Source organism: Podarcis bocagei (genome assembly GCF_964188305.1).
Source record: "Podarcis bocagei genome assembly, chromosome: 2".
In the NCBI taxonomy this organism is placed as follows: domain Eukaryota; kingdom Metazoa; phylum Chordata; class Lepidosauria; order Squamata; family Lacertidae; genus Podarcis; species Podarcis bocagei.
In genome coordinates, this window is record NC_138126.1 from 93,084,267 (window position 1) to 93,103,545 (window position 19,279).

The 19,279-nt window shown below is 44.3% G+C and overlaps 1 protein-coding gene across 1 annotated transcript in view; it reads right to left on the reverse strand.

The window, feature by feature from the left end:
- Nucleotides 1-4,934: 4,934 nt before the first annotated feature.
- LOC308581449 (heparan sulfate glucosamine 3-O-sulfotransferase 3B1-like) overlaps nt 4,935-19,279 on the reverse strand; it is a 31,897-nt gene continuing 17,552 nt past the window's right edge. The window contains exon 2 of the mRNA XM_081183857.1: nt 4,935-8,409. Coding sequence (XP_081039983.1) covers nt 7,791-8,409 — 619 coding nt within the window. The 3' untranslated portion in view covers nt 4,935-7,790. The remainder of the gene's footprint in view (nt 8,410-19,279) is intronic.

Genomic DNA, 19,279 nt, shown 5'->3' on the forward strand with positions numbered 1-19,279 from the left:
AGGACTTTATGTGTGTACAGTAGCACCTCGGGTTAAGAAATTAATTCATTCTGGAGGTCCGTTCTTAACCTGAAATTGTTCTTAACCTGAGGTACCACTTCAGCTAATGGGGCCTCCCGCTGCCGCCGTGCAATTTCTGTTCTCATCCTGAAGCAAAGTTCTTAACCCGAGGTACTATTTCTGGGTTAGCGGAGTCTGTAACCTGAAGTGTCTGTACCCTGAAGCATCTGTAACCCGAGGTTCCACTGTATACTCACCAGTATAAAGTACCAGTAGCTCTTTCTTACTGCCATGGCAGCCATTTTGTGCTGACACCCATGGCACATTTATCAATACAGGAGTAGCTACATCTCATTTTGGTGAAACCTAAACTTAGGGCTTTCTTTGCCGCGACAAAAAACATTTTCCTTTTCATTTTAACCAGCAGTCATACTAGACCATGTCTACACAAGGCTGCAGTGCATTTGCCAAACTCCAACATTCTTCACAATCATTGGATGAACATTTGAAAACCATGTGCATGCCAGTTCCCAGGCTGCTGCTGTGTAACTCCTAGAAGCACCATTTGCAAGATTTAACTCACAGCTCACATTGGCCAGTGCTGGTTAAAAGGCATTTCTTGTGGCCACCAGATGGCTGTGTGAATGAGCCCAGAATGCCCTGGCAATGCAAGTATAAGTGTCAGGTTGCATGGTTTTACTCTTACGGTGTACTTGTTCCCCTGATCACCAGCACTGATCACTTATTTGATGATAAGGCAACTTTTGCTGTTGTTTGTGAGTGTGTAATCTCTTCCTAAGTCTTGAAGGATGCCAGTGGGCATATCCTCTCCTGGTACTCACAGTTGTCCACACTACCACAGTGTTCCATCTGCAGAGGCATTTTCTGCTACATGCCACTGATGCACCAAATGTCATTCTTCTTGCTTATTATGCTGTATGGAGCTCAAAAGCGTGCAATCATATTTTATTGTTAATTTAATTAATTTTATTGCAAACTGCTTCAGGGCTGTTACTGGGAATTGGTTTAGGAATGCAAGAAATAAATTCATTGCCCTGTTAAAAATAAATGTCACTCCCCTTAGAAGCAGTGACATTTGAGGGCATTTACTTCTTCCAACAACATTTGTATTAATTTATGTAACAGGATTTGTATCCTGCTTCATCATCAAAGCCTCTCGGTGTTTTACATAGAATATAAAATATATGTTAAAATTACTGATAAAAATCAGGTATATCTATATAAGGTAGGTAAAGGTAAACAGTAAAGGACCCCTGGATGATTAAGTCCAGTCAAAATCGACTATGGGGTTGTGGCAGTCATCTTGCTTTCAGGCTGAGGGAGCCAGCATTTGTCCACAGACAGCTTTCCAGGTCATGTGGCCAGCATGACTAAGCCGCTTCTGGCGAACCAGAGCAGCGCATGAAAACGATGTTTACCTTCCCGCTGGAGCGGTACCTATTTATCTACTTACACTTTTTGGCGTGCTTTTGAATTGCTAGATTGGCAAGAGCTGGGACAGAGCAAAGGGAGCTCACCCCGTCATGGGGATTCGAACTGCCGACCTACTGATTGGCAAACTCAAGAGGCTCAGTGGTTTAGCTATATATGCAATTACAGTGGACGCTCAGGTTGCGAACGTGATCCTTGCAGGATGCACATTTGCAGCCTGCAGCATCCGTAATCCACAGTGGCGCATCTGCGCACGCACGGGTTGCAATTTGGCACGTCTGCCCATGCGCAAGACACAATTTAGCGCTTCTGCACATGCACAACTGCCGAAACACAGAAGTAACCCGTTCCGGTACTTCCGGGTTTCGGCTTTCCGCAACCCAAAAAAACACAACCTGAAACGTCTGTAACCTGAGGTATGACTGTACAGATATATAATAAAATACAGTTATGTAGTAAAATACATGTCAAATTTATATGTCTGGGGAGACTTGCTTTTGCAAAAAAAAGTTTTTAGCAGGCACTGAGAACTATGCAGTGAAGGTGACTGCTTAATATGAATGGGCTGGAAGTTCTCGAGTGGAGGCGGCCGCCACACTGAAGGATCAGCTACCGCTATCACCTCACATCCGTATTAATGTGCTACCAATCCCCAACCACCGTTTATATTGTCTTCAGTGGGTGCGATCACTTAGGGGTGGCCTAGATTGTGGCATACAATGGGAATCAGCTGCAATAACAAGGCTTTGTGAATGCTGCTCCACTGTTTTCTTCTCCCTGAATGGAAGGCTCAAGTCTCCCAATTAGCTAAGGGTTTATGGTGACAAAGGGGACGCGGGTGGCGCTGTGGGTTAAACCACAGAGCCTGGGACTTGCTGATCAGAAGGTCGGCAGTTCGAATCCCTGTGACGGGGTGAGCTCCCATTGCTCGGTCCCTGCTCCTGCCAACCTAGCAGTTCAAAAGCACATCAAAGTGCAAGTAGATAAATAGGTACCGCTCCGGCAGGAAGGTAAATGGCGTTTCCGTGTGCTGCTCTGGTTTCACCAGAAGTGGCTTCGTTATGCTGGCCACATGACCCAGAAGCTGTACGCCAGCTCCCTCGGCCAGTAAAGCGAGATGAGCGCTGCAACCCCAGAGTCGGCCACAACTGGACCTAATGGTCAGTGGTCCCTTTACCTTTACCTTATGGTGACAAATCATTTTTTGGTACAACCCATGCTGGACCATTTCTCCTCTACTTCAGCATCTCAGGGTGAATGACTAGTTCTTCCAACACAAATGGAGACTTAGGGCTGAACTACGCCTGGTCTGTTTGCAAGCCTGAATATACAGTGGAGAAGGAGAGGAATCCTGTTACATTTACCCACTCCCTCCCAACCACATGTAGAAGTCTAGATGCAGCTGCAGCTTCTTACCTAGAGGAACCTGGTAGGCTACAGCAGGACACAGGCTGTCAGACTGGATCCGAAGCAAATCTCTTCAGTGAGGAAAATAGACTATTAACCTGCTTGTGACTTCCTGCATTAATTTGGAAACCTAATAGTCCTTCTTTTTTATTGCTGGGGGTGGGAGAGAGATAAAAGTACATGTGGGTCAGTTGCTGCAGACTACCGTATTTTGGATTTGTCTGGAGTGCTCCATTCCCCCCCACGCACACACCCAGATATGCAGAAGCTTATTTTCTTTCCCACCTTCCTTAAAAAAGTGTAGCATAAAAGCGCCTCTCACTATCCTCCTCCAGAACAAATATGAAAACCAGGCTGCTTTTTCAAGAAATGGTGTCTGCATTACAAACATCTGTATTTCCCTAATCATTAAGCAACTGGTCTCCTAATTTATTATGGGAAGAGGGGGACTGATCTCTTAATATGTTGTAAAATATGAAGCATTTGTTTTGGTCCCAGCAAAATTGCCGATCAGAGTATATATTTCAAGGTGGGTTTGGGAAACTTGTAGGCCATGAAAAATAAACATCCATTCATGGCTTTAAAACAGTAGAGTTTGCTTTGCGATTTCTACCTGGAAAGCAGTCCAGGTCTGTCTCAACCCTTCTTGTCTCTTCACTAACACTTTAGTAGCTGCCAAATCTCTGGCCAGGGGTGCTTCCACGTGGGTACTTGTTGTACAGTTGTTCCTCCTCCTGCATGCGGTGTGTTTTTGTTTTTTTGCAGAGTTCACAACAGCATTGCTATCAAAATGCCAGTTTACACTCTCTAGAGAAAATCTGGCTGATGTTTTTTAATTCAAAAACCTGTTGCTAACAACTTGATCGCAATACCTCAAGGAACTGTTTGCAAATGAAGTCTCTATCAAGAGTCACCTTAAAATGGAGCCATCCTGTTATTTTTCAGAGGCACAAAATGTTTGGGAAGCTGTTGAGACCTTGCATCACCAAAATAGAGGACATGCACCACAACACTCTCTCGGTGCAGTGCTAATGAGATCAGGGGGTTCAGAGTGAATGAATAAATGTGGGGTTCATTCCCTCTGGGATAATCCATCTGTGCCAGCAGTTAGCAGAACCATTCCCCTTCTCTTTCCTGAATACTCCTTTTTTCTTTTCCCCTCTTTCTTTCTGCCCAGTACAGCCACAAGGGAAGGATAGTGTACTCCTGCAAGAGATCTGATTGCTTATATAGGGCTTCTGAAACTGGGCTGAGGGGCAGAATTTGTTCCAAACATCCCTGTGTAGAATATTGCTTTCTGTGGAATAATAATCCCAAAAGTAGACCTGAGAGCAATCCCTTGATCACCCATAATTGAGGGGGTTAGGATATGGCAGAGGTGTCCAGCCAGGGGGCTCCACCATCATGAAGGCTCCTACTAAAGAATGTGCAACAAAGAGAACACAAATGCTCTTGGTGTTCCTGTTGCCAGTTGCCAGTGTAAGTTCCCAAAGCAAGGCATCATGGGGATGGAGCAGAGCTGACCATTGATCTGCTCAATCCAAAGCTGCTCCATTCCCCTCAGAGAGGCCGGATGAGAGCCCTTCAGTAAATAATAATGGGGGACACTTTCCATGAAAAATGGTATGGCTTTATTTCATCTGTACCTCAGAGAGAATCCATCTTCAACACAGAACGTTATGGAGAGCTCTCCTGGGGACATCTGCATCTTTATATTTCCTGTACTGTGAATTTAAATTGTTTTATTTTACATGTGGCACTTTACTTCTTTATGCAAGGAGCAAGGCAATGTGTAACGATACTGATAACGAGTATGCATAACCGCTCCGTATTTCACTGTTGAGATTTGTACCAGGAGGGGGTTATTATATAAAAAGTGAAATAATACATAACATTTATTTTTAAAAAACAAAACAGTAGTGGAGGATACGCCCTTTGCCCTCATCAGTCACTGCACTAGTCTATCCACCACTCCACTCCCCTGACCCCAATTTGGATTCCTCTGATAGCCAAACCTTTTGTTTTGATTTCTGTTTACCCACACGTTGAAAAGGAAAATGAGGTGGTCTCCATGGTTTGGTAAAATATATTTTATTTCTTCATACAAAGAAATAGTATGAATCAAAATTTCATTTTCCTAGAAACCTCTGTGTAAAATTAATTTGTGTTGTACATACCACAAAATACTCAATTTACAGTTTTTGCTTGCCATTTTGCTTTCCTTTACAAGTAGACTAGTCTAAGATGTATCATGTTACAGCAAACACACACACAAAAATATTGCTAATATCTGGACGTATTGCTGAATGGAACTCAGCCATAAATTAATGTTACCATGTGGGGGGAAACAAGTCCAACCACACCTCTGAGTTTCAACTGGGTACCCTCTCGTGAACATTAAAAAGTTAATGTATGGAAGCTAGCTTGAACAGTTTCAAATGCCATATGGTACAAGGTCCACCATGATTACCACGATATGTAGGTAAGGTTTTTTAAATTAACTGGTTTCATAATATTTCTGCTATATAATCTGCTCAGCCAATTTTGTTCAAGATACTGAATGGTGAAGTAGTGGCAGAGTTATCACTCAACTTATTTCATAAAATCATTCGGAACAGGTTCTGTGGATACAATAACTACTTTGCCAATTTGATTTGTGCAATGGAGAGGAAGGCATCAGGCTACAAACCTACTCAGAGAAGAAGAAGAAAGTCCAAGCACTGAGTTCTGCAGTCCAACTAAGAAAAAGGTTTGGAAATGGAAAACAAAGGAGAGCTATAAAAGAAAAAACCCACTACAATTTCCTTGAGCAAGAGAAGCTGCATGGCTTGACAACGTGGTTATCACATTAGCATGTCACAGATTCTATGGGGGGGTCCAGAAAGAGGAGGCTAAGGGCACATGTGTTGCATCTCACTTTAGTAGGGAGGAGGTGGGTTCAAGCAACTTTTTCTATAGTAGCATTCCTCCAGGTGTTTTTGAAGTCCCACTCCCATCAGCCTCAGCCAGCATGGGACTGTGGGAGTTGTGGTTCAGCAACATCTGGAGGACACCATGCTGACCAACCCCGGTGTAAAGGATTGAGTGAGGTCTATAGCAAGGGGTCTATTTAATGTCTTCTGTAGTGCTCAACATGTAAATCAGGAAGGGGAACCTCTGGTACTCCAGATGTTTTTGGAATCCTGGTCACCCCCCCAGCCAAGGTGCCCAATGGTCAGGGGTGATCGGAGTTGCCATCCAACAAAATTTGGAGGGTGCAAGACTGGGGAAGCCTGTCCTAGAGTGCTGCCTCACCAGCAGGTGATAGTAAACATCATAGGTCCAAAGATGGCCAACACAGAGGCTGAATGTTCATATGAATGTCTGCATCCTTAGAATAATGTGCAAGTGCTCATGAACACACACATTGTATACAGCCCCCTGAGGAATCCCACATTCCATATGCAGTTACTTCTCAAAATAAATCTGACAGTTCTGCCCACATTGTTCAAGGTGTGTCCAATGTGGGACACTTCAAGAATGTGTTGAGAACTGAAACACACACAGAAAGAGAAAGAGAGAAAGAGCGCAGCTGAACAGAGGTTTTAATACAAGATGGTAGCTCACTCACCGCAACATTGGTCAGACATGCCCAACCTTCTCAAGTTGCCATGAAGTACCTACATTGGGAGCAATTCTCCTGGAGGTCCAATTAAAATGTGCCAAGATGTTACATTCAATTCACCTTAGCATAATGTGATTGAGGGCAGGGGCAGGAATAGGCTGTTTGCTAGTCTGGGGGGGGGGTGAAATTCTTTGGCAAGGTTCAGACTGTCTATGGTCCCTGCATGATCATTTCCAACCCCTCTCTCAAGGGTTTAATGAAGTGCATACTTCCCCCCACATCCCACTTGACCCCATATGAAAGTCCAAAACTTTCAGCTCAGCACCAGCGGAGGGGGGGGGGTTAATTAACTCTCTTAGAAAAAGGCTGATGAGGCATGTAACTCTGCATGTTCTAATCTGAGAGCACCCTGACTGCAGGGCTATCAGCAATCAGGCCTATCATTCAATTATACATAGCAGGGAGTGGTTCACTATACAAGTTCAGACTGCATGGTCTTCTTCTGCAAGACCAGCTTTTTTTAAAAAAAGAAGAAGAAGCACCCCGTATGAATTGTGCCCGAAGGAAGCATTTCACATTTTCAGCAGGAACAAGTTAAAGCTGGACCAAATATGCATAGTTGTCAGTCCAGGAAATCTGCTTAAAGGTCAAGAAAGCAGAAGGAAAAACTGTAGAACATTCAGTAACTACTGTAGCAAAGCTTTCTACAAGGAGAGAGAGTTGTACACATCCAGGAAAACATATCTGAGAAAGAGGCAGCAGCAGCTATATGGCTGGAGAGAATCTCCTTCTGCACTCATGCCATGCCCACCTGTAAAGGCTTAAGCTAGGCCTAAATGCTTTGAGTTCCACGAAATTTCATAGCCAACCAAAAACTCAGTTGCGAGTGGGTTGATCTGGAAGAGGGAAGGCAAAATATGCTAGCTGGAGGGCCTTTAACAAAAGTGTTTCAAAATGCCTAGTACCCGTATTGGAAAATAAAATTGTGCTTTTAAAAATTCTTTCTCCCTTACCCACCAACCTTTCTTTTTATATTAATTTTTCTCATAGAAGATACTTGGAAGCACTTTCCAGCACAAACTGAACCAGGCTACAAAAAAGAGAAAGAGCAGAGTAAGGATTCAGCACTGTGGAATGTTAAAAACACAGCTATGGGCTGCTACAGTGTGGTTAGGCAGCTTAGTGAATTAATTGCTTAAGAATTAAAAATAAATTATTATAAAATAGATTTCTGTACATTTTACATATAGACCTATCTACATATATAAGGGGGATAGCAAGCTGAAATGATGGGGTTAACTCTGGCAAGAACGTCTGCATTAAACCATCAATCCCAGCCAAAGTCATGTCCAGTCATCTGGTAGAACTTCATGTTGAAGGGCCTGTAGAATTCCCGCAGCCTCTGGACCACTTCCTGGTCTATGTTGGGGTGGGTCCGCCCCTTGGTTTTGCCCAAGCAGTGGGGCTTGCTGCTGCCTTCAGCCTTTTTCAGGCATGGGAAACCCTTGGTTTTGTTGAAGTAGAAGTGTTTGTCCGTGATGATCCTCTTGAGGCCCAGAAAGTCCTGGACTCGGCCTAACTCGCCAGCTGGATCACTGATTAGCCTCTCCCCACTGACAAAGAGGATCTGCCCAATGGGGAAGTACAGGAGCCAGTTTTCCAGGTGCTTGGCGTAAATGCCAATCTGGATGGCACTCCAGGAGGTATCAATGAGGCCCGTAGTCCTGTTTTTGAAGGTCAGGCTCTCAAAGGTGGGGATGTCAGGCTTCTTGGACAGAGTTTGCGTGTAGTCAGAAATGGCTCTGGTGACCGGGTCTCTCACCACCACAATGAGCTTGGTGCCCTTCGCCATGGCAGAGATGCGAGCCGGGGCTTCCTTGGTGACAAAGTAGCTGGGAGTTTTCTCCATGGTGATCTGCCCATCGAGAGTTCTTGGCATCAAATCCCTGCCAAAGAAAAGCGAGAGGGAAGGAGAAGAAAAGCACAGAGTGGTTAGAAACACTGATGGGCATTAATTACAGCACTCTTTTACAGTTCTTGGTACTGACAATACCCAACAAGATTATTTACTCAGCCAAGGAACAACAGAGCATCATTTCAGACTTAAGTACATTGTGAATCAAAAGGCCAAGATGTACCCAAAGGTCTCTTCCGTAATGGCATTGTTTATTTCATTTATGAATCACTTCGCATGAGGTATCTTAAGCACTCCTACTTCAGGAGGTTTGTCAGGAAGTTTTATTATGAGTTGTGCCACATACAGTGGTACCTTGAGTTACAAACTCTGCTAACCAGGAAGTGGTTGCTCCAGGTTAAGAACTTTGCCCCAGGATAAGAATGGAAATTGTGCGCCAGTGGCGCAGCAGCAGCAGAAGCCCCCATTAGTGAAAGCACACCTCAGGTTAAGAACGGACCTCTAGAACGAATTAAGTTCTTAACCCGAGGTTAACTTGCTTAAATTTTGGTGCCCACCACATTTCAACTCTGGCTGAGTTAAGCTTACCTTGGTTGGAATGAACCAAGAGTTCCACCTTCATGAATAACAGTTTGTTCTAAAATGTCCACCCATCCATGGGAAAAAGCAATGATTGATTTTAGGGGAGGCAGGCTTTATGTTGGGGAGGCAGAACAAGTTATCTGCCATGCAATTGGTCAGTTAAGTATTTTTATTTATTTACTTGATCTGAGGGGGGGCAGCTGCCCCCATGAATCCCCCCCCCAGCTACGCCCATGCACCCATCTCCTTGTATGCACGAGAGGAGATGAGGAGGGGAACAGAGTTTATGTCTGAGGCTCACCACAGCTTATTTCACTATATGACTTTAAATGTGATTCAGGTGATCAACTGAATGATGCTGCCCATTCAAAGGATGCAGGTTCTGTCAAAAAACAAACCTTTGACAATCACCAATATTTTCTAAATTGGGGGCGTGGTCACAGAAGTCCAAGAAAAAAAGTCTCTTCAGGAGATGCAAGCACCCACCACACAAACCATTTCCATGCATACTGCTTCAGGTAGCAATAGAGCCCTACCTCCTAGAACCATCTCAGACAAAGGAACTCTTAGGAGCTAGAGAACTCCTTTCATAAAGATTTTCCCCACAAGGCACCTGGCGCTAGGTGAAGCAATGTATTTACCGTGCAGACAGACTGGCCCGCTTTGCCCGTTAACCACTTAAGATTTTATTACATTAGTGTTCTTGCACAAGACAGCTTTAATCTCCTCAACTCCTCCCTCACCCCCCAAAAAGGCTTAAATGCAGGATTCTGAAATAGTCATTTAGAACACACATTCCTGGAGAAAAAAACACCTCAGCCCTCTAATGTGAAAAACAGTTTGGAGACAGATACATTTACAAAGTCAGTTGACAGGTGGCCACGTGGTAATCCAATAGCTGAAAGCCTAATGCCTTTTGTGGCAGGTTTTTGTCCGCACAGAGGGATTCTCCACTAATCTGTTGACACTTCCCAATAAAGAAAATTGAGAGGGGGGGCTCTTGTTAGTGATGTGGCAGAAGGGGGGGGAGGAGAAGTATTTTACATGCTGTTGCTGTCTTGGGCTTACAAAAACAAGCTGACAGGTACAAACAACAAGGCTCTTGAGCTTTTATTGCAAGGCCAGAAGCTACAAAACCAGGAGTGCCAGGCAGCAGCACAGCTGAGATGATCCAGGTTGGAACACAGAAGAACCAAGATGCATAGGAATATATCAAGAGTAAAGAGCAAACACGAAACAGAAGAGAGTGATCTGGTGCCTTTGCAGAAATGCATGCGCAGAGTTTTCCTCTTAACCAATGAGGCAGCCAGAGAATATGGCCATTTGCTTGTTAAAAGCAAGCAACTGGTCTTGATGTTTCTCCTGGTTTCCACCTCAAGAATTGCTCTGTTTCACTTCACCCTCTTCCACAGCCACTTTAGCAGTCATTGCATATTCAATATCCTCTCTAATTTTTATCAAAGGAAAGGTGGTAGGATCTCCACAGCCAAAAATCAAGCAACTGGAGGGGGGTCAAATAAAATGGTTTTCAGCTGGAGACACTGGAAATAATGTTCTTTTCCAGCACTGGTTGCTAGCAGTTTTGCAGATGCTTCACAACAGCATCAATTGGGATGAAGATGGGGAAAGGATGTGCTTAAGGGGCAAATTACACAGGAGTAGCAGCAGAGATGGAAGGACTCTTGAGAGCCTGGTAAGAGTAAGTGGATAGTTCTGGAAACCAACTGTGTGATCCCCTGTTGATGTAGGGAATCTACTGCTATGGCACCCCTGACATGACTTACAAGGTGGGGAATAATGCAGAAGTGATTTTCGACTAGATTCAATCACCTCATGCTTTAGCCTGGCGCCTTCAGAGACAAGCATCATATACTGGAATTTAGATTGCCAGGTCATCCTCTCACTTGCAGACCACCGTAAGCTTTGAGAGCCTCTTGCTTTTTTAGAAATGGCAGGAAACAACACCCTTCATAGTCATTAGCTCGTTGCTGGCCTTCAATCTTCTTGCCAGAAAGCGACAGGTCCATATGTACCTTCGAGACTCAAATAAGGCTGCTGCTAGAAGCCAGGTCATCTGTAGGTAGCCTTCACATGTGAGAAGCTTTCAGACAGGTGCAAGTTGATTTACAGAGAGAGGTAACAGCTCCTAACCAACACAGAATTGGAGCTATTTCCCACCATAGGTATATCAGCACTATAGGTGCACCAGGGATTGCCATAGTAAATACAAATTAGACGATGGCAGCCACATGGCTGTGAACCTTTCACACATTACAGTTGTATATCACTCCTTCCTTCTAGGAGCTGAGCTAAGTACAAGGAGTTCCCTGGTAGCCTCCCACCCAAACACTGACCATACACAGCTCTGCCATACTAGCTATCCTATTCCTCGATTCATGGCATATAAGATTTCACTTCCAACCATGTTCCTGAAGAGAAGGCTGTCTTATTAATATAACTGTTTGGGGCAATAGGTAGAATTAAGCAGTAAATATTCTGCATGATTGAATGACATGCTGGAGATGATTAACACAAAGCAATATTAGACTCTTTATACAGGGTATTTGTATTTGTTTGTTTCAGAAAAACCAGCAGGACACTCCTAATTGTCAGCATCATTCAAGACACACCAGTTCCACTGCCGTTTACAAGAACTCCCCTTGCTTCTCACTTGCCCAAGAGACAAGAGCGCATCTGAATTCCTTTTGTCCCACTCGGCGCCCCTTCCATTGTCTGAAGGATCCCCTCAGCACCACTTTAATGGCTACAAGGTCTTATGCCTGCTAGGAAAAGGAGGTGGTGGGAAGGAGCGGAAAATAAGTGCAGATGACTGGATAGTGGTTAGATTAAAAGCTCACTGCTGTTTACGGAGCCGTTCCTTTAGACACTCTCTCATCATTATCAGGCATTCATTTCACATGGCTTGGCCAGAGGGGTAGTCGAGTAATCTGCAGCCATTTCCTGCATGGGCTTTTTGCAGGTCATGTTAAGGGAAGGAGGAGGAGGAGAAAGGTTTCTTGGAAATGAAATGACTCAAAACAGACACAGCCAATTTCAGGGGTGGGGGAGGGAGAGATAAAAAAAAAGTGGTCAAGGACTTTCCACACAAGAGGCGCTTTTCAATGTGCTAATTCCCACCACCCTTTTCTTCATTACTTACTTAGTCCTGCGACTACAGTCGCTATTCCACCAACATCCAGGACGTATGTTTCCATCTGCACAACACAACCAGGCCTGTGCTCTAGGAGAGAAATGCAAGCACATCTCAACCACCATTCCTTGCTTGCTCCATTTTCTTGCGCAAAGTCCACAAGACGAGGCACCAATAATTATACGCATAGTTTACAGGAGTTTTCAGTGGCCTCTTTAATGTTTTCAGTTGGCAGAGGCACCCAATGAGGACTCTGCCTCCATCTGACCAAATGGGTTGTGCTTTCATTAATCCCTTTGCTCACTGAAGTTGCATTATTCATAAGCTTCTCTCTCTCTCTCTTGGTTCAAGAGCTCAGAACCCCCCACAAAATAACCAGGCATCAGCAGCTTTTTTACAGGCTGCTAAGGAAGCAAGCCACAAGTCATTAAAAAAGAAAAGGAGGAGGAGGAATCACTTCTACATATTTTGGTAGCCTATACCGCACTCGCACATTTTGGATCCAACATTTGATGCTTTGGATCTGCAGGACTCCTTGGAATAAAGCTCACTTATCTGTGTAGGCAAGAGCTTCTCGCTGCATTGCGATATCCCCCCATGCTTGTTCACCCACCTATGGTTGCCCACCTACCCTGGCCAGGGAGTAATCTTTCAACTCCTCACCCTGCCTGCTGCATGTTGGGGGGGGGGAGCGGGCAGGGGGGAGAAAGAGGTAGGAAAGGAGGAGACCAAACACTATTCCTCCTACATGGACTGCCAGCACAGACAAGGGCTTTTCGGCAGCAATCATGGTTGAGTGAATACATTTAAATTCAATAAGATCTGCTTCAAAGAAGTTAAGACTAACATAGAAGCTTTTCAAGTGGCAAGAAAGGAATGTAAAATAAGAAGCGGCTCCATAAAGCAAGAGGAGTTTGGACAGCGTGATTAATTAGACCCTGTTTCCATGTAGCCAAATTGGTTTAATCGCTCCGGTTATGGATTTAGCTCTCCTACAAGAACAGATTTAACAGGCGTTCGATTGAGCAGTGCAGAAGATTCAGACCTGGGGAAAAAGATATTCCTCCTGCCCTTGAAGAGAAGATGTGTCTTCTAGAGATTTCAAAAGGCCATATAAAGTTTAGCCACTAAGCAGGAAGAGGGCATGTGGACTGTACAAAACCCATACACTTTACAGGGGTACCTCGGGTTAAGTACTTAATTTGTTACGGAGGTTCATTCTTAACCTGAAACTGTTCTTAACCTGAAGCACCACTTTAGCTAATGGGGCCTCCCGCTCCTGCCGCACCGCTGGAGCACGATTTCTGTTCTCATCCTGAAGCAAAGTTCTTAACCCGAGGTAATATTTCTGGGTTAGCGGAGTCTGCAATCTGAAGCGTATGTAACCTGAAGCGTATGTAACCTGAGGCACCACTGTATTATTTTTGAATGCATATGTGTAGGACTGATATATTTTAGCAAAGATGCTTTGGGGGTTGTGGAGGAAAAAAATATTTTCCAAGTTCTTTGCCAGGGCACATGAAGCTACTCTTTCAATTTTGCTTACTCACTGCCAGGATGTAAGTCCCACCGTCACTATTAGAGATTTGTGGTGATAAATATTTTAGTCTGTTGAATATCCCAGCTCCAGACTACAACACCCAGGACTATGCAGCAGGGGAGAAGAGAAACATTTAAAACGGCCAATAAAAAGAAGGAACTCATCTTTGTAAAATAGAGCATTAAGAAAAGAGAAAGGCCACAACTATTCTTCGGAGCTCTCAGTTCTTTCCGGAATGCTGGACTAGGACCCGGGCAACCAGGGTTCAAATCTCCACTCTGCCATGAAATGCATCAGGTGACTTTGAGAGACACTGTCAGCCTAACCTACCTCACAGGGTGGGATTGGTATAATGGAGAGGGGGAGATGTGTGTGTGCTATTATCTTGAGCTCTTTGGAGAAAAAGCAACATTAACAATAAAGAAAAGAAAAGATTGGGGCTCACAGTGCTATCAGGTCAGTTATATGCAATACCTGTTAAAATAACATTTGTACCTGCAGAAGTTTCAGGGTGGTTTATTTCCAACCACAGTCCATCCCAGAATTTCCTGCTGAAATCCCAGAACTGTTTATAACACACATGCTCTTGTTTTATCATTGTTCTGCCGTTGTCACACTACAAGTCCCTCCAGACAGCAATAATGTGGTAGCATTGGGACAGCATCCCAAAACTGTTTCCAAATCGCTCTTCACTAAAATCTGTAGAAAATGGAAGAAATCACTACCAGGTTTTAGGTAAGAAAAACTCAGTACCGTCTACACTTAACCAAATTAGCCAGTTTTGGAAATAGACCAAAGGGGCATATCTGAGGCACACAATAACTGCATTTTTTATTTCTTTATAAGGTTCAAAGCATTCACATTAACTGGGACAACTAACTTAACCGTCAGGGTAACAATTGAGAAGACATGTTGGATCATAGAATCATAGAGTTGCAAGAGACCACAAGGGCCATCGAGTCCAACCCCCTGCCAAGCAGGAAACACCATCAGAGCACTCCTGACATATGGTTGTCAAGCCTCTGCTTAAAGACCTCCAAAGAAGGAGACTCCACCACACTCCTTGGCAGCAAATTCCACTGTCGAACAGCTCTTACTGTCAGGAAGTTCTTCCTAATGTTTAGGTGGAATCTTCTTTCTTGTAGTTTGGATCCATTGCTCCGTGTCCGCTTCTCTGGAGCAGGAGAAAACAACCTTTCTCCCTCCTCTATGTGACATCCTTTTATATATTTGAAAATGGCTATCATATCACCCCTTAACCTCCTCTTTTCCAGGCTAAACATGCCCAGCTCCCTTAGCCGTTCCTCATAAGGCATCGTTTCCAGGCCTTTGACCATTTTGGTTGCCCTCCTCTGGACACGTTCCAGTTTGTCAGTGTCCTTCTTGAACTGTGGTGCTACTCTCAAGAGCCGCATATCAAAAACTGGCCATGAGAAGATGCTGTGCATGCAGTCTGCAGTTGTGCTTTAACCCACTTGTCTGTTCCTGCTGCCACCAAGCTTCTTTTGCCAGCAGCCTTCCTTCCATCTTGCAAGCAAGGCTCAACTCGGCCAAGTAAACTTCAATGAGAATTGTAAAAGCCACTGCTCTACCATCTTAAATTAAACCAAGCAAAGATTGGGCTTACATACAGCAGGTTTAAATGGAGGGGGGGAGAGAATATAGGCTGGCATTTTTATGCCAATGACATCATGTGAACACTGCAAAAATCAAAAACAAAAATGCAGCACTAACCTTACAACAGACATCTCTGATATAGCCCAAGGTGATTATGAGAGGAAACTTTAAACACAGTAAAGCTAAAATGGTCTTATTGAAGAACTACCTGAGTTTTAGGGGAGCAGACACTTTTTTAAAAAATGAAGAAAAAATGTGTTAGGGCAATGGTTCATTTTGCCCAACAGCCACCTTCCAATAGCAGGTGAGCATCAAAGGATATGGCATGGTCCATAAGAAAACACTCCTAAGCCAAACCCTAAATGGCCTGAACACTTTTGTTAACCTTTGTTTATTTGCCTACTTTAGCAAATAAACTGAAAAGGAAAGGCGTCCGTTGTTGTTATTATTATTACCAAGTCGTTTCCTTTGACAATCGCAATGCAAGGACAGGATTTGTGGTATTCAGTATTCTTATCTACAGCTTTTGAGAAATGGGCCCTTTAATTCTACCCCAAACCAGATTTCACTGGATGGGGGTGGGGGAGAGCCAGGCAGAAACACAAGCTTCTGTGAGACGTCCAAAGAATAATGGCTGGCCACAGGAGTTCTTGTTGGAAAGATTTGCTTTTTTTGTTTCCCTTCAGCAGGATATTCTTCCTTCCAGGGAGCCATGTTCAATGCCTGTGGGCTGTTTTCAAGAATGGGTTGACAAGAGCCAGCCCATATATATATATATATATATATATATATATATATATATATATATAGCCACCCTAGCATCACCCATCCACCTTCACAATTGGGTCTCTGTGTCCTCCCTCAACAAAAGCCACCCTCCCACCTTCTCAGTCAGCCTCTGTATAAAGAGAGAGGTAGCTTTTGAAGAGCACAAAAAGTCACACTGCTGTGGAGAGGCCAATTATAACTTTGCACAAGGCTGAAACCCCTGAACGGGATTGGCTACATGGTGGCAGAAGCCATGTGATCGGCCTGCTATTAAGCTCTTTGTTTAGGGCCCCGTCTGCACGGGAGGTACCAACACCACTCTGGTGGCAAAGCACACAAAAGGAAAGCAAGCTTTCAATGTGCCAGAAGCTGTTCTATTTATCCAACACTGCCGTGGTGCACTGGACCAAGGCTCTCAAGGAGCAGCTGCTTGAAAGCCTTTTCACTGACTTCTCCCTATGGCACAGGCTTCCCACCTTGGAGAAGCCGTGAGAGGTCAAGAAGGGGACTTCTCTATGTGAAGCTTTTATATATATATTGAAAAAACCACCACCACAGTTGTTATGACCTTCTTTAAGATTGCATTCAGATCACCAGAAGCAGAACTGAGATTCTCCTTTCTCACTTCCTTCAGAAGATTGAGTACACAGCTTCCTGAATGTTCTTAAAACAGGAACTCACCAGAGCCAGGACAGCTCGCTCGTTAACAACAGTAGTTTCAAATGCAGTTTGCATTAGTTGCACAGTACCTACGATTTCCTTATTGTTTGCACGTGGCTTCTAATGAGGAAGGGCCATAGCTTAGTGGCAGAGAATCTGCTTTGTGTACAGAAGGTGCTAAGTTCAATCCCCAGCATCTCTAGGTATGGCTGGGAGAGAATCTGGAATGACACCTTGGACAGCCCCTGCCAGTTGCTGCAGGCAATACCAGACTAGATGGATTGATGATCTGATTCAGTATAAGGCAGTCTCCTGTGTCCCTGTGCAAATCAGGCAGTAGAGAAATGTTTGGAGAAATTGGGCTAATCAATCTTTAATGTTTACAATCGTAGCTGGAGTTATTACAAGTTCTCAAGAGCTTCTGAGAGGGTTTATATTTCCTAACCACATCAGAGGGGTCAGTGCATGGACAAGATGTGAGACGTGTACCCTTAACCATATCACCTGCTTCACAAGGGGGTACAAAATGGTCAGAAGTTGAAAAGGTCACTCCTTAAAACTACTTTACAGCCAGAAGGTGACCCAGACAATGTGCGCTGCTCTATAATTTCCTCACGCTGGAATAAGAGGTCTAGCAAATTAATACACTGTTGATCCTCTCTGCACACTGAGCCTTAAATGCATTTTAATACAAATGGGATTGCCTTCTCCAATCTCCCATTATTGGATTGGTGATTAGTCAAAGAGATAGACAGACACTGCATCTGAAATTGAATTAGCCTGGTCATGAACAGAGAACATCAGCTCCCAGGCATGCCTGGAGAGAAAATCAACATGGCTCAGGGTTGTAGAACAAAGCCGGTGCCCTCAGAACTGCCACCTCGACAGGAGCAAGAGCTGCAGCACAGTGTCCAAAACCTCTGGCAAGATCAGCTGTTCCAACTTGCCTCCCTTTCCTAAGATAAACAAGCATAACAGCAGCAAGGTTATTAAGTCTGAGTGGGTGGGGTGAACTGGGGTTCTCTAGAGAAGCACAGTGCCCTGTGAATAACCCAAGATAGCCAAACAAGGCACAATGGCAGGGAGGGAAGTAGACTTATCAAAATCCTTCCTGTAGACAAGGATTCACAGGAGAGCTGCGAGGGGATAAACAATCCGCTAAGAGCACAAGGTGAGGCCCAGCAGACAAACCATTTCCACCCCAGCGCTAAAGCGTTGAGATAAACAGTATAGCAGACAAGCAAGTTAGGCACCTGTGTGATTTCAGTGACAGGGTGGAAAAGGCAAAAGCCCTCAAACTCACCCTCCCGCCACCCAATCAAAACATTTATGAAAATAGCTATACATGTGACACTACCTGTCTGCTGGACAAAAACCATGCTTGATGCAATGAGCTCCTGGCTCTCAAGAGAAATGAGGCCAAGGTGAGACACACAGCTGAGAGACACAGAAACTGGTAGAAGAGTCCTTTTGGGGATGAGATAGCAGCATCCAGGGTAATCACCTGTACTGTTAGGACGGTCTCAGGGGCAGAGGATGGTGCCCCAAGAAAGAGGAATCTCTTAGAAGGAACCTATTCCATGTGGAGGCGTGAACCAATATCCTCCTGTGACAAGGCTGTGCCTCCAGTGGGAGAGGGTTCCTCATAGTGAATAATTCAATCAATAGAAAGAGGTTTGTGATGGGCATGTAGACTGCATGTCCACTTGCCTGCCTGATGTGAAAGTTGTAGAGGTCAACCTTTGCCTAGAGAAGCAGGTAGACAGTACTAGGGAGGAGTCATCTGTCATGGTGCATAGAAGTCTGGAGTTCTTTGAATCAAAGTGTTTCCTCCCTATCTCATATACCATCATTGAACTTACATTGTGAGCAGACAAAAGCAAATACTTTTACGCCCAAGGTAGCTCAACTATGAAATTGTGACCATAATATGCAGTTATGGCCAGCAACTTAGATGTGTTAAAAAAAGACAAGAAAATGCTGTGGAGGGTAAGGCTATCTCGGCTTTATATTACCTCCCATACCATATACAGTTTACCTCTGGGAAACAACAGGAGAGGGCCATTACTGTCATATCCTGCTTCTGGGTTTCCGAGAGGCATCTAGCCAGATCCTGTAGGAAACATCGTGCTTGTTAGATAGAACTTTGGTTTGATCCAGTAGCCTACTGGATGTTATACTCTTGGTTGTGTAAGTGAGGCTTACTCAGGAGGTGAATGCATAATAGAACAGCTGCCTCCCAAACAATGATGCACTGGACGCATTTGGGAGCGGCTGGGAGGGGAAGAGTTCAGAAACTTAGAGGCTGAAAAGCTGGAACTAAAATGTGAGCACCACTTTCCCTCTTGGGGAGACAGAAAGGCTCTGATATCTGAAGAAAGTGGATTCTGATCACACCCCCGGCTTTAGTCAGATAGCATCAAGGTATCTTTAAAGAGAGCGACTGAGGCATGAAGGTGCTCTCTGCTGTAGGTATATATAATTTCTAATTACATAGATAAAGTTTTAATGAAAGACTCTGCATTTCCAACTCAGTAATTTGACAGGGACAGAGCAAGGTTGTAATTAAGAAAGGCTCCCTTT